This window comes from Neoarius graeffei, chromosome 14, assembly GCF_027579695.1.
Source record: "Neoarius graeffei isolate fNeoGra1 chromosome 14, fNeoGra1.pri, whole genome shotgun sequence".
NCBI lineage: Eukaryota > Metazoa > Chordata > Actinopteri > Siluriformes > Ariidae > Neoarius > Neoarius graeffei.
This window is the reverse complement of record NC_083582.1, coordinates 12,744,425-12,758,711: the sequence shown is the minus strand read 5'-3', so window position 1 is coordinate 12,758,711 and position 14,287 is coordinate 12,744,425. Positions and strand designations below refer to the sequence as shown.

Here is a 14,287-nt window from a genome sequence, read left to right as displayed (position 1 = left end):
CAATTTGCATCCTGTTTTCTTGAAGTGTGTGTGTAAAAAAAAAAAAAAAAAATTGTGCATAATTAACTGGTTACTGTGACAATCATCCATCGTTTGTGGCTTTGTCCCAAACTGCATGCATACTGTATCAAAATCTTCTGTATTGTTAGCTAGCAAAGCATTCCAGATTTGCTTACCATTGTACTTTGTTTGATTTATTCAAGGTGGGCGGGATAAAGCCGGGCTGCTTTAAGATCGGGAACACTGGCGGGATGCTGGACAACATCCTGGCGTCGAAGCTATATCGCCCAGGCAGCGTGGCATACGTGTCCCGCTCAGGCGGCATGTCTAATGAGCTTAACAACATAATTTCTCGCACCACAGACGGCGTATATGAAGGCGTGGCCATTGGCGGAGACAGGTACGATGCTCATGAGAGCAACTCGCCATGAGCACATTGTGTAAAATTAGGAGGACATGTTTAGTTCAGTAAATTAACCTAACTAGATGGTTACCTGACTACAGGTAATTATGGCAACAGTACCATAAATCAGGGGTTCTCAGCCTTTTCTACTTTAAGGCCCACATATTCATTCTTTTTTTTTTATAGCGAGTCGGGGCCCATTAAAAAATATCCCCAATTATTTTTGCTCATCTATTCTATTAGAATCTAATAATCTATTGTAAAGTATATTAATGCAATGCAACATGACTCCGTTACGGATGGGAGCCCAGGAATTAAATAAAAGCAATAAAAACAAACTTTTTAATTGTAGGTATTGTATTTTAAAACTGCATGGATGTGCCAGAAGCCAACATAAAACCAGGCATGCAGGGCATTCTCAGTCAGAAGAGATTAATGATCCAAAAGTGAAGTCTGGTTGATTGACACAAGGACTTATTGCCATGTTTGTGTACAGCAAACAAGCAAGTTATTAAAACCAAGAAGTGGATATAGAAACCACTCGATGGTCCTTACATGTTAACAAAGAAAGCTTTTTCCTACGAGTTGTAAAATTATCCATCCGTTGAGTTTCCCGACATCTCAAACTATCTGGTGCTGCAGACATCGTTCTACATGGACAAACAGATGAAAATCTGGAAGAGCATGGAGGCGAACAGCTTTTTATATGTGGCTGGATTAAAGATCTGTGGATCAGGACACAAGGTAGATGGATCTAAAGTGTAGGAAAACTGTTTATTAGCAGGTGTGATATTTACAGAAAGCGGACTCCTAAAGCAGAGTGTTTTAAATAGCGTTATAAAAATGGCTAGGAGCAAACGTGATGGTGATGAAACTTCACAAAGCCTCTCTGAAAACAGAGTCCATATCTGTCAGTGTTGGTTGCGCTCAAATCAGTATCAGGTGTTTCCCATAATGACTGGGATTCAAACGCGTGCACAGCATGCTCCATGGGTGTGTGCGGCTGCTTGAGCTGCACCAGACTCAAGTGCGCAAAGGCATGACGGTCAAGTGTTTTGCGTGCTGTGTAAATACAACTTTTAGCTCACGTGTATATCGCCATGCATCACCACCAGAACTCCTCATTTTCATCGATAACCCATTGCAAAGCATCGCAGGCTATAGTGTGACCTTAGCTTAAAGGAGATTTTATTTTTAAACAAATTTGAGTGGATACCATCTCCATGCTTGACTCTTGTATGTTGCATAAATGAGGAATTAAAAAAAAATTTTTTTGAGTTCAAATCGACTGCAAAGTTGGCATTTGAGCTGCCCCACTGAGCCAGCCATGCCAGTGTGTGTGACATCACAGCAGGAACTGGTTTTAAGGCTGAAACCTTTTACAGCTATAGAGGATGTGCAGTCATGTGACCCGTCCGTGTTTACTCCGCCATATTGGACGGCTTCAGGATTGTTTACCTTGCGCGAGCGTAATGGATCCAGGGAGTAATCCCTAAGAAAATTTGGAAAATACCCGATCTACATCGCGCGATAACTTGTCTAAGTTTGTTCAGCATCTTGAAGGTGACGTGAGGCAGCGTTACGTGGAAAAGTGTTCCAGGTTGGGGATTGCAGATCCATACAACTTGCCGCAATCCTTGTTCAGGGAAATTCGGAGCTGCGGTGCCGGCGATTTGCCCGATCTGGCCTACCACGATATTTTACAATTTTCTTGTTAATCGTGAATCGTGTTACACTGGCAAAGCCCTCAAAGCTTACAAGAGCCTGGAAGCTTATAAATATTTTGTTGCGGGATGAGTATCCCAACTATACCTCTGGAAGGTTCCGAAGAAGAATGTCTACTTGATAACCTCACAGGTAAGTGGCATTAAGACCCTTGTATGAACTTGTGAAATATCATGGATTGGCCTTTCAAAGGCATATATGAGCCAAAAAGATAAAACATTGTCATAGACTAGGGTAGTAGAGCTAGGCATAGCCATTTTAAACGTTAGAGATCAAGCAGACTAACGGCCACAAACACTGTTCTGTCTAGTTTCTAAGTATGCAGTTATCATTCAATCCGAAAATCAACTTAACAGATGTACTAGGAGTATTGAATTAGAAGATTACACCTACCCGATATGAAGTGTTCACTACAAATTCGGCTGGTAGAACTGGGGTACCAGTTTCCTCTTCGCACAGCGGACACCCATTTTGCGCGTCTCTCCTCGTCTGCGGGGAATCTATAAAATGACAGGCCCTCCTTTTGGCCCTGTCTATTGGTACAACCAAATGCTGAACATGATATAACCATTCTCGAAAGATCTACTCCCACACACTTGATAATTAGAACGGGTTCGTCTAAGTGCTATGCTCGGCCATGCCGTCCAAGATGGCAGATAAACAAATATCTTGTGACCTCGTGCACGCTGTCTTTAGACAAGTCATATAAATTAAAAATTTATGGTGAAAGTAAGAAATACCGTTACCGACTTGCTCAACTAAGACTGATTTTGACTTCAGTGATTGTGGATTGACTCTCATTAAAACAGGATAAGTGTTATAACTTATGCAACATACATGTTGCATAAGTTATATCAACATACATTGCATCAGTGAAAATGTGTACATGCATGCATTTTCACTGATAAAATGTAAAAGGCTAATTAAATAATCAGATGAACTGAGACAATCACATTCTGAAGCAAATTAAATAATCTTATACCGGTAACTTGAACACAATACAAGTTACATGTATTTTAATCTAAATGCAGGTAAACAACGGGGGTATTTTATTTTTTAATCCAAATGAGAATCTGAGCTTACCCGTCTGTTTTCTCGCTTCTTGAAGGCTGATTTGTTTTTGAAACAATCTGACCTTTCAGTTGTTCGTTCAGTTCTCTGTTCATTCACTTTTTCCATGTAAGGGAGAGATGGCAGCAATATCCAGTTTAGAAATCGGACAGCTGCTCCACTCATTCACTTTTCATACTGTGTAGTCCACCATTACTGCTGGGCTCAGGCAATTGTTAAAACCTGGGATGGAACGGGATGTCACAACTGCGGGGAGGTCACTGCCTGAGTGATCTATTCCATCCCCGGGTTTTAGCAACAACCCTCGGCTCACTCCGGGAGGACTGGTGCAACTGAACTCGCTTTCCTTTAAAAAAAACTACAAGAAAAGTATTTATTTTAATTGTTGATACTGCACCCTCTTTCAATACAGGCTTATAGCCAACGCTTCTCAACAGATCAGAGGTCTCATACAAGTCTTCAGTAAAATGTGCAGAGGAGAGGAGAGACCACTTTGTAGCCGCCCAATGTGCTTGTGAATTTCTCGCAAAATGCGTCCAAATCTTTGCAGTTTGAGCATTCTTGGACCATGACTGCACCGTAAATCCAGCTTCTGTCATGTTGCTGCACTGGGCAAAAACACATCTACGTGACATGGCGATAAATTAGCTCAAAATAGAGGATCGGAGTTGCAGACAAATCCTGTGTTTTAGTATAGCGGAAATGGCGATGAGACCGATAGACTTCCTGTTGTGACGTTACTGATGTCAAGGTCATTCACTCAGACTGCTACCTATAGAACTCACTTTAATTGTAAAAATTACTATATTAGATTTATTGTTAACGCTTAAAACTATTCCTGTGCCATTCTTGAGGTCTCAAGGTGTTTATAAATGAAAGTGAGGCCATGGTTCTGCGTACATACTTTAATGATGTGAATGTGATGTCTGATGCAACCCAGTAATTGTATCCTACTACGAGTAAAAAAAAAAAAAAAATTGGCTTCTACTTGGGGGGGGGGGGTTTGCAGCCCACTAGATGGCACTTCACAGGGGGGCTGCTGGATGAGGATGGTCACCTGCAGGACCCCTCCCCACAGCTCATATTTTTAAGTCTTCACGTTTATTTTAGAACAATAAAACGTGTAGAACTTTTAAAATGTATGCGGGGGGAGTGCCCCTCCCCTCCCCCCACATGATGGTAGGGGAAGCACTGCATGTTGTTGTATGTACGCAGGTATCCCGGCTCTACGTTCATGGACCACGTGCTGCGCTATGAGGACACGCCTGGGGTGAAGATGATCGTTGTGCTCGGAGAGGTGAGACAGTTTTACCTGCACTAATGGGTAACAGTGTTGCATTCCTGAAAACACGTGTTCACACTATATAACGATGTCACTTCCTATGGTTCAGATGTGCAACTCTATGCAGCCTGCTGATTTTTTTTTTTTTGTGTGTGTGTAGATCGGTGGTACAGAGGAGTATAAGATCTGTGAGGGCATTAAAGAGGGCAGGCTCACTAAACCTGTAGTGTGCTGGTGTATTGGTACCTGCGCTACACTCTTCTCCTCTGAGGTTAGTATTACACGTGTGTGCATGCGCGCGCATCTAAAATATAGTTAAGTTATTCTACGAAATCAAGCCATACATGAGCTGATGGCCAACAAGGCACGTAGCACTGAGTTGGCTATAAGCCATGTATGACAAGATTGAGTGGGATAACTGTTTTCTATCCACATTCACTGTGTGTTGAGAAATGGAGCATTTGCATTTTTTGCAAATTTGATAACGTTTATACAAAAACGTCCAACAAAATTTCCACTGAGGATGTAAACAAGCCGGCGAAATGACGGTAGCAGTTTGTGGAAAAATGCTATTTCTTTTAAATACTTGATAAAGTGATCTATATCTGACATGATGCGTTCTGCCATTTTGTTTTTTTCTACTCACAGTACGAGCTGATATCCCAGTAGTAGAGTAGCCAATCAGAGCACGCAATTGCTCATATCTAGTGAAATGTGGATAGAAATTATATAAAAAAAAAAGAATGTGTAAAAGTACGTCCATGCATACATGCATGTAATGTGTGTTTCAGGTACAGTTTGGTCACGCAGGTGCGTGCGCTAATCAGACCTCCGAGACAGCCGTGGAGAAGAACATGGCACTCCACGAGGCTGGAGTTTACGTTCCCAGGAGTTTTGATGAGCTCGGAGATGTTATCAGGTCTGAAATAATCTAAAACCAATTCCTGGAACAGCTGGATCTTTGAAGCCTGAAACAATCCTAATTTCTCTGATTTATAGTAATTTGTAAAAGATTTGAAAAACTACTTAATTTTTTAAAAAGCTTCAAATGTAGTAAAAAAGTTATCTAAAAATTAATCTTAAAATATTACAATTAATATACGTTAAATATTTTAGCTAAATTTCTCAACTAAGAATTTAGAAATTGCTAAAAAGGTTGGCATAATGTTTTTAAACTTATTATGAGCTAAAGATTTATATATTTCTTGACTACATTAATTTGCTAAAATACTAATTTGATGTTTTAGCAACTGAGATTTTGTTTTTAAGAAAAAAGACTAAGATGAAATCTTTTAAGTTGTTTTAAATACTTGTAATGTTCTCAAGTTTGAATGAAAAATTACTAATGTTTGTGTAAAACCCTGGAAATTCAGCACATTCTATTCATCCTGTTGGAATTCCTGAGCTGGTGAAAAATCTGGTGAAATATTATAAAACTGAAGGTTGTGTTGCATGTTGTGATTTGGTCAGAACGGTGTATGATGATCTGGTGGCGAGTGGCGTTATTGTTCCAGCACAGGAAGTTCCTCCTCCCACAGTGCCGATGGACTATTCCTGGGCCAGGGTGACCCTTTCACATCTTTTGTATTGTTGTTTTAATACACAGTGTAGAGTTTGATCTCTGGGTGTCTGAACATTACTAACCTCACAGGGCACCATTTTGTCACGGTTACTGTATTAATACTATTTCCTGCTGATATGCAGTTGTTTGTGATGAGCTTGACTAATTTAGAGCAGAGATTGCAAGATTTAATGGTTAATAAATAGGACAGGGGTGGGAAGTGATGAGGCTTTTTAAATAATATAAACATCCACGTGTGTGTGTGTGTGTGTGTGTAGGAGCTGGGACTGATCCGTAAGCCAGCCTCCTTCATGACTAGTATCTGTGATGAGCGGGGACAGGAGCTGATCTATGCTGGCATGCCCATCACTGAGGTCTTCAAGGAGGAGATGGGTTTAGGCGGGGTTCTTGGCCTGCTCTGGTTTCAAAGGAGGTACACACTCATGCAGTATCCCTAATCCCTACAGAATCTGCTACAGAATCAGTTTATGTACCTAATTGCACAACATATTCACTATATAGGCCATGTAAACATCGGTCCACTGCGTAACTAGACTGAAAACATCACCTTTGTGGACTTGACAAAGGCTTTTGATACTGTCTGCCGCAATGGACTCTGAGCCATTATGGCAAAGTTTGGCTGTCCCGACAAGTTTGTGAAGATGGTGAGGCAATTTCACAATGTCATGCAAGCTCGTGTCCTGGATGATTGAGAATCCTCTGAAGCATTCCCTGTTACCAGTGGCATCAAACAAAGCAAATGTGTGCTGGCACCAGTGCTATTTAGCATGATCTTCACCGCCATGCTAACCGACGCTTACTCCGACTCAGAAGATGACATCAAGATGAGATCCAGAAGTGATGGCGGAGTATTCAATCTAACTCCAGACAAAGACAAAAGTGAGAATAGACCCAGCCCATGACCTTCTCTTCGCAGATGATTGTGCTCCAAGTGTATCCTCAAAAGTGCTGATGCAAGAAAGCATGGACTCCTTTGCCTCTACTTGTGACAACTTCGGATTAACCATAAGCATGAAGAAGACCGAAGTCCTTTGCCAGCCCTCTCCAGCAGGTCAGTACGAAGAGCCCAACATCATGGTTAACAGAGAATCCCTGAAAAACACAGGGAGATTCACATACCTTGGCAGTACCATCAACCGCTTGGCGAACATCGGTGATAGTCGATCTGAGAATCTCAAAAGCCAGCGCTGCCTTTGGGCGCCTGAGAAACTCAGTCTGGGAGAGACGTGACACCAAGCTAAGAGTCTACAATGTAGTAGTACTGACATCACTCCTGTATGCATGTGAAACATGGACCACCTATGAACGTCATGCACAAACTGAACTGCTTCCACCTCAACTGTCTCCAAAAGCACCTCAGGATCACCTGGCGGGACAAAATACCTGACCCAGAAGTCTTGGGTCAAACAAATTCCATCAGTGTGCACACCATTCTCAAGAAATCACAACTTTGGTGGGCTAGCCACCTAACGCGCATGGAGGAGTGTCGTCTGCCCAAGAAACTTTTCTATGGCGAGTTGTTCAGAGGCAAGAGAACGCGTGGAGGACCAAAGAAGCGCTTCAAGGACGGCTTGAAAGTGTCACTCGAAGACATGGGAATAAATCCTGACAACTGGGAGCAGGTTGCTCAACAACGCTCGTCATGGCGCTCTGCAATCCACCGAGGCTGTCTGGCTTATGAAGAGAAGAATCCGAGATGTGCAACTGAAGAGACAAGCCAGGAAGAGTAGATCATCCAACTCTTCACAGCCAGCTTACTCCATCTTTGTGTGCCTGATCTGCCAAAGGAAGTTCCATGCTCGTATTGGTCTCATCAGCCATCAAAGAACCCACCGCACCTCCACATCAACTCATCAGTAAATCATTCACATCGTCTTGCTTGTCACAAATGATGCTGTTGGTCATCGTTGCAAACGACGGATGAACAACATAGGCCATGTAAACATCGGTCCACTGTTTAACTAAACTGAAAACCATAGCCTCAGGGGAAGGAAAAAAAAAGAATAGAAGCACATATTTATATAAAGATGGAACAGTGAGTTTTGTTGGTATGTGTGTTATGGCAGGTTGCCCCGTTACGCGTGTCAGTTCATTGAGATGTGTCTGATGGTGACAGCAGATCACGGCCCCGCTGTGTCCGGAGCCCATAACACCATTGTGTGTGCCCGTGCCGGGAAAGACCTCGTCTCCAGCCTCACGTCCGGCCTGCTCACCATCGTACGTCCTACACAACACGCACAGCACTGCTGTTCCACTGTGCTTCACATCCACATGCATGGTTTGTGGGTGTGGTTATGGACAGTGCATTGTTATGTCGTCATATTAGCAAGGAAAAATTCTGATGCTCTGTTTTGCCATTTTGTATTTTCTTGATTGTTGGATGAGCAGGTAGATAATGTGACCTTAAAAGGTTACTGAATGTAGAATCCCAGACTTGAACCTCAGACCTACGCTGGCATCCTATATTTTAAGGAAGTGGCAGACTACATGGGACGAATGTCCTGAAAACAAAACGTACAAAATCAATCTTGCCATCAACAAGACACTTATCCTCCTTTCAAACCAGACATGATCACATGGTGTATCCCAGGGGTCGTATTGGCCATTCAAGGCTCACTCATGGGGTTTTTTGTTTGTTTGTTTTTAATTAAAGTAGTGAAAAATCTCCATCATGCCATTTTTGTAATACATTTTTGACAATCAAGCATATTTTACTTTGCTGTCCTCAGACCTGTTTACTCCTACGATTTGTCCGTAGTTCCTACGATTTTTCAAAACAAAATACGGACTACGAATTCTTGTCCAAAAACTACGATTTATGGCCGAAATGTTGCCAAATGTTTCATCAGGCTTTCGTCTAAATGGGGGAACAGGGGTGCTGTGCCCTCTTACTCTCGGCGTGCGCCCCCTTACCGACTCCGTGAAAACATCCCAGCAACACTACATGACAATGTGTCTGATCATCAAATACGTTATAATTGCTCCAAAAATATTCCAATCATAGTAGATACACCGCCAGACGGTGCAAAAACAATCCGAATTGGCGTTTTCCAGACTGAGGCGCCATGTTTAGTTGTTTACTTGTCGCGGCTGCTCTCGCGAGATTTGACATGGGTTACATACAAGGTCAGCTGACTTGTAGAGCGAGATTTCTCGAGACTGAATGACCTTTCACCCACCGGCGCGGGAGCTTTTGACAGAAGTAGTTCGCGAGTTGTTTTTGTTGACACGTGGGCATTTAAAGATGTCATCCCGCGGCACGAAGCGGAAGAAAGCCAAAGACTGTCCGGGGCAGAAGATGACTACTACTTTCGTTTTCAATGTTGACAGACAATTTGTTACAATTTCCCTCTCAGATAGCCTCAATGTCCCATTGGAGCATTTTTCAAAGGCTTTGCACGGCGGTGGGGGACAACCGGCACCATCTCCACCCCCCGCTTCGCTCCCTCGCCATGGTGAGCGCCCTCATACTAAATTTTTCTAGGAAAAACCCTGTTCATGACTTACTTTATAATCATATTTATTGTGGGAATCGAACATCGATCGTATAGTCATGGGCGCGGCCATGTTTAATCACGTTTAAGCCACGTTTACCGTACGTTGCATTGAATGCCATAATTGAGTTGCCATAAATGCATGTTCAGTTATTAACCAATGTCAAACTTTGTTAACTTGAAATTAAAATTTTTTGATGACATTTTTTTTCTTGTTTTGTCAAGTTGCCAGGTATCAATGACTTGTGATTTGTTAGTAAAGAGTGTGAGATCAGTATAGCTGCCAATCAAGTATTAAGTAGCCTATTAGAGCATAGTATGGTCTCTGAAATATTTTTTATTATTGTAGCATCCTAAATAAGTATTACTGCTAGTCTTCTGGTTATTTCAGAGATACTGAAATAATGAAATGTATGAGGAGTCAACAAGTAGACCTTAGAGTCTAGGCTTGGTAATATGAGGATTATGGAGCAGATCTAGAATCTTACATGGGTTTGCTTTTTGGTTCTCACAGGTGCTTAACTTGACAGAAAAAATAAGACCAGTGCTAGATTTTAATTTTTTAAATTTTGTTCATGTAATCTATCACTTACTTTCAACTTGAATGAGTACTATTATCTAATAGGCTGCTTTCTACTTTTTGTCTTCGATACAATACATAGATTGGACCCCAGTAAAATTCCTACTGACAGCTTACCAAAACTACTGACAAGATACTGCAAAACTACTGACAGGGCAAATTTGGGGTAAACAGGTCTGTGTCCGGGGCGGCACGGTGGTGTAGTGGTTAGCGCTGTTGCCTCACAGCAAGAAGGTCCGGGTTCGAGCCCCGTGGCCGGCGAGGGCCTTTCTGTGCGGAGTTTGCATGTTCTCCCCGTGTCCGCGTGGGTTTCCTCCGGGTGCTCCGGTTTCCCCCACAGTCCAAAGACATGCAGGTTAGGTTAACTGGTGACTCTAAATTGACCGTAGGTGTGAAGGTGAGTGTGAATGGTTGTCTGTGTCTATGTGTCAGCCCTGTGATGACCTGGCGACTTGTCCAGGGTGTACCCTGCCTTTCGCCCGTAGTCAGCTGGGATAGGCTCCAGCTTGCCTGCGACCCTGTAGAAGGATAAAGCGGCTAGAGATAATGAGATGAGATGAGGTCTGTGTCCTGGTCTAAATGCCACAAGGGGAAGCTTTTACTCTCAAAATACTTTTGTTTTTAATAAGGTACCACCACAAAGTGTTAGAATGTCTGTTTTGTTTTTTGAAATCTCATTTAATTATTTGTTGTAATTTAATTTGTTTTTAATAATTTTACTTGTAACACACCCTTTAGAAATGCTCTTGCCATAATATAGCCTCAGGTGATGACATAGCATAAAAAAAATTTACTCTGTCCCTTCTTGTTGGATGAAAACATGCGATATGTAGAGTGAGTGTTCCATCATAACGTGGATCTCTCTGCGAGCTGGCACACTCAGTCTCGCTAACTACCAAGCTAGAGTTGGCAAGCGCTCTCAGAAATAGGATTTGTTTATACAGTGAGAATGAGGAGCTCCATCTTTTTAGAGGATGGCTCTAAAGAGGAGTTTGAGCTCAAAGTCTTTTTAAGAGAAGGTACTATTTGACTGTGTGTGTGTGCGTGCGTGCAACAGGGTGATCGGTTTGGTGGTGCTCTAGATGCAGCTGCTAAACAGTTCAGTAAAGCGTTTGACAGCGGCATGCTGCCCATGGAGTTTGTCAACAAGATGAAGAAGGACGGCAAACTCATCATGGGCATCGGACACCGCGTCAAATCGGTGAGATAGATTTATATAAAAATGCGTGCAAAGACGCACTTAACGCCACATAATATAATTTGAATTCTGGAATAGAGTTGTTGTTGTTGTTGTTATACACACACCCCTCTGCGCTTTGTTGTTGTCAGATTAATAATCCGGATATGAGGGTGCAGATCCTGAAGGACTTTGTGAAGCAGCACTTTCCTGCCACACAGCTGCTAGACTATGCTCTGGATGTTGAGAAGATCACCACCTCCAAGGTGTCTGTCTGTCTTTGGCCCTCACACCTGAACATGTTAATTAATTTATGTCCTGGGTTTTGTTTTGCTGCTTGTTTATTATAATTTTTTTAATTTATTCTAAATGCTTCAGTAACTTTTTATTTTAAAAATGAAAGTTACAATTTTTGCATTTAATTAATGTGCTATACTTTCTGGAACAAATGATAATGTCTCCCTTTCACTCCCTGACCTCTTTCTGCTACAGAAGCCGAATCTGATCCTGAATGTGGATGGTTTTATCGGTGTGGCATTTGTAGATTTGTTGCGAACATGTGGAGGATTCACTCGGTAAACATGGACCCCTCCTTTGAAGAGCACTATTAAGCACAGTTCAGCAGGAGCTTGTGATTTTGTAATTTTGTGTGTGTGTGATTTCAGAGATGAGGCGGATGAGTTCGTGGAAATCGGAGCTCTGAACGGAATTTTTGTTCTGGGACGCAGCATGGGCTTTATCGGTACAGCACAGTAAACACAACATGGGCTGTGTCACAAACTGCATTGTAGTGTATCAAAACATGGAACGCAACAGCCCTGGTTATGATGGGCTTATGTTTCAATCCACCATATGAACACTATTTAGTGCACCAACAGAGGATGCTGTATTAGAGGAAGCAATTTTGACATTGTTTAGTGTGTGATTTGGGATGCTGCCATCAAGCTAGTTGTGATAACACATTTTTGGTCATGTTCCCTGTACCCTAGGTCACTACCTGGACCAGAAGCGATTGAAACAGGGCTTGTACCGCCACCCGTGGGATGATATCTCCTATGTGCTTCCTGAGCACATGTCTATGTGATGGTCATGGCCGCTGTGTTTAAATCGTCATAAACTGGAGGTGGAGGGTAAATGAAATGTGCCGTTTATATTCACATGAAGATTCGGGAACACTTATTTAATGCCCGTCACTGCGTCTCTGTGCTGCGGCTCATGCGCGCAAACTAGTTGACTTCCCTGAACACCGTGTGTGCTTTAGAGACATCGCACAAACTCAAAGCAAGAACACTACAGCATCATTGCAGCCTGCTAGCATGATGACTAACTGGTTTGCTAACTAGCTTCCTATTAACTAGTGTAACAACCAGCTAGTTTCATAACTGTCGTTAATTACTTAACCTGATAATTAGTTGTCTTAACAGGCTATCGGATAACTACTCAGCTTGATAACTAGCTGGTTTCCTAACTCTTTTACTGATTAACTAGCCTGAACTAGTCAACTTTGCTGTCAAACTTCTGTGCTGACTAGCCAGCTTTAACTACCTTCCTGTTAGCTTCCATTTAACTAGCATAATTACTGGCTGGTTTCATATCTAACTGTTTTTGTTCTGAACTACCTAGCTTGAGAACTAGTTTACTAGCAGGTTTCATAAGCTGTTTCGCTGATGACTCGAGCTAATTGGAAGCTAGTTATCACTTTGGCTAGTGTGATTACAAGGCAATTTCAGAACTAACTTTTGCTAATTACTGTGATAAATAGCTTCCTATTGGCTTGTGTAATAACTGGTTTTGTAACTACTTGTACTAATTACATTAGCCAATAGGAAGCTAGTTATAAAGCTGTCCAATTTTCACAGTAGCCTGTTAGCAAGCGTACTAGTTCTCAAGCTAGGCAATTTGCAAAAAACTGTTGTGTGTGATTTGAAACTAGTTAGTTACACTAGCTGATTAGAATGGTATTAGGAATAGGAAGCTACTGTAATGACCAGCTTGATGACTAGTAGCCTTGCTAACTATGATAACTAGCTTCCTATTAGCTAGTCTTTGATAGCTAGTTAGCTTGATAAATGTAAATTGTCAGATTAAAGCAAAGCATTCTTTGTAATTTTGCTTTTGCAGTTCACTGTGAAGGGAAGTGAACGAGCGCGAGTTAAAAGCAGGACTGGGATACGGCCAAATTGAACTGTTACTGAAAGGAAATGGTTGTTTTTAGTTTAACAATAAGAACCCATGTTTTTCTTACATACACCCCTGCTTTACACAGTAATGAATATAATGAAAATGGCTCACACACTCCTAGCTTTGTGCGTGTTAAGGTCAGGTTTTGCTTGTGACTGAAACTGGAAGAGTATTCAATTTGACATCTGTTTGTGTGGGAGAGAGAAAAATGTATTGATGTGTTACAGCTTCACTCTACACCCTCGAGGTCGGCTGTGTCTCATTCAGCAGCCTGACTGCATGACCTGCATCCTTCTCTGATCATATACAAGTCACTTCCTGGTGTGTGTGTTTTGGGGGAGACTTGGATTCTCTGCTACGACTCTGTTTTTATGTTACTATATTTAAATGTGAAAACCAGCAGATTTTTTTTTTGCCGCTGTCTTTTTTTTAATTCATCTAAAAATTGTAATTGTACAATGTAATAAAATCATTCTTGGTTATGCTGTGTTTTCAGTAATGTGGCTGGAGGATGTGTGTAGTAATTCTGAGTGATTCACACAGGATAAGTGACTCACTACTTTAAAGTTTTGATCTTTTTAAGGGCTTGTTCTAGGGGGTGTGACTATAAATTACTTTTCTACTAGGATACTTTAGGAGAAATTTAGTCATCTGTCACCTTATGTTTAGTATCACTTTGATGGTTGGGGTTAATTTGGATTCTGAATGTAACAAAGGTGAAAAATAACATTTTTGTCCAAAAAAAAAAAGCTTACTAGCTTCCTACTGGCTAGTTTAAAATTGACCTGGTTT

At 41.7% G+C, this 14,287-nt stretch overlaps 1 protein-coding gene across 6 annotated transcripts in view; it reads left to right on the top strand.

Moving 5' to 3' along the window:
• The window catches only part of aclyb (ATP citrate lyase b), a 61,474-nt gene extending 47,497 nt beyond the window's left edge, over positions 1 to 13,977 (top strand). For 5 of the 6 annotated variants that reach the window (XM_060939303.1, XM_060939304.1, XM_060939307.1 and 2 more), the window contains 12 exons: positions 204 to 400; positions 4,415 to 4,496; positions 4,642 to 4,752; positions 5,273 to 5,400; positions 5,952 to 6,045; positions 6,321 to 6,475; positions 8,130 to 8,280; positions 11,195 to 11,338; positions 11,467 to 11,580; positions 11,807 to 11,889; positions 11,980 to 12,056; positions 12,304 to 13,977. In XM_060939303.1, the coding sequence (XP_060795286.1) occupies positions 204 to 400; positions 4,415 to 4,496; positions 4,642 to 4,752; positions 5,273 to 5,400; positions 5,952 to 6,045; positions 6,321 to 6,475; positions 8,130 to 8,280; positions 11,195 to 11,338; positions 11,467 to 11,580; positions 11,807 to 11,889; positions 11,980 to 12,056; positions 12,304 to 12,398 (1,431 nt within the window). In that variant the 3' untranslated portion in view covers positions 12,399 to 13,977. The remainder of the gene's footprint in view (positions 1 to 203; positions 401 to 4,414; positions 4,497 to 4,641; positions 4,753 to 5,272; positions 5,401 to 5,951; positions 6,046 to 6,320; positions 6,476 to 8,129; positions 8,281 to 11,194; positions 11,339 to 11,466; positions 11,581 to 11,806; positions 11,890 to 11,979; positions 12,057 to 12,303) is intronic. The other variant, XM_060939305.1, reaches the window with a different exon arrangement.
• Positions 13,978 to 14,287: the final 310 nt, after the last annotated feature.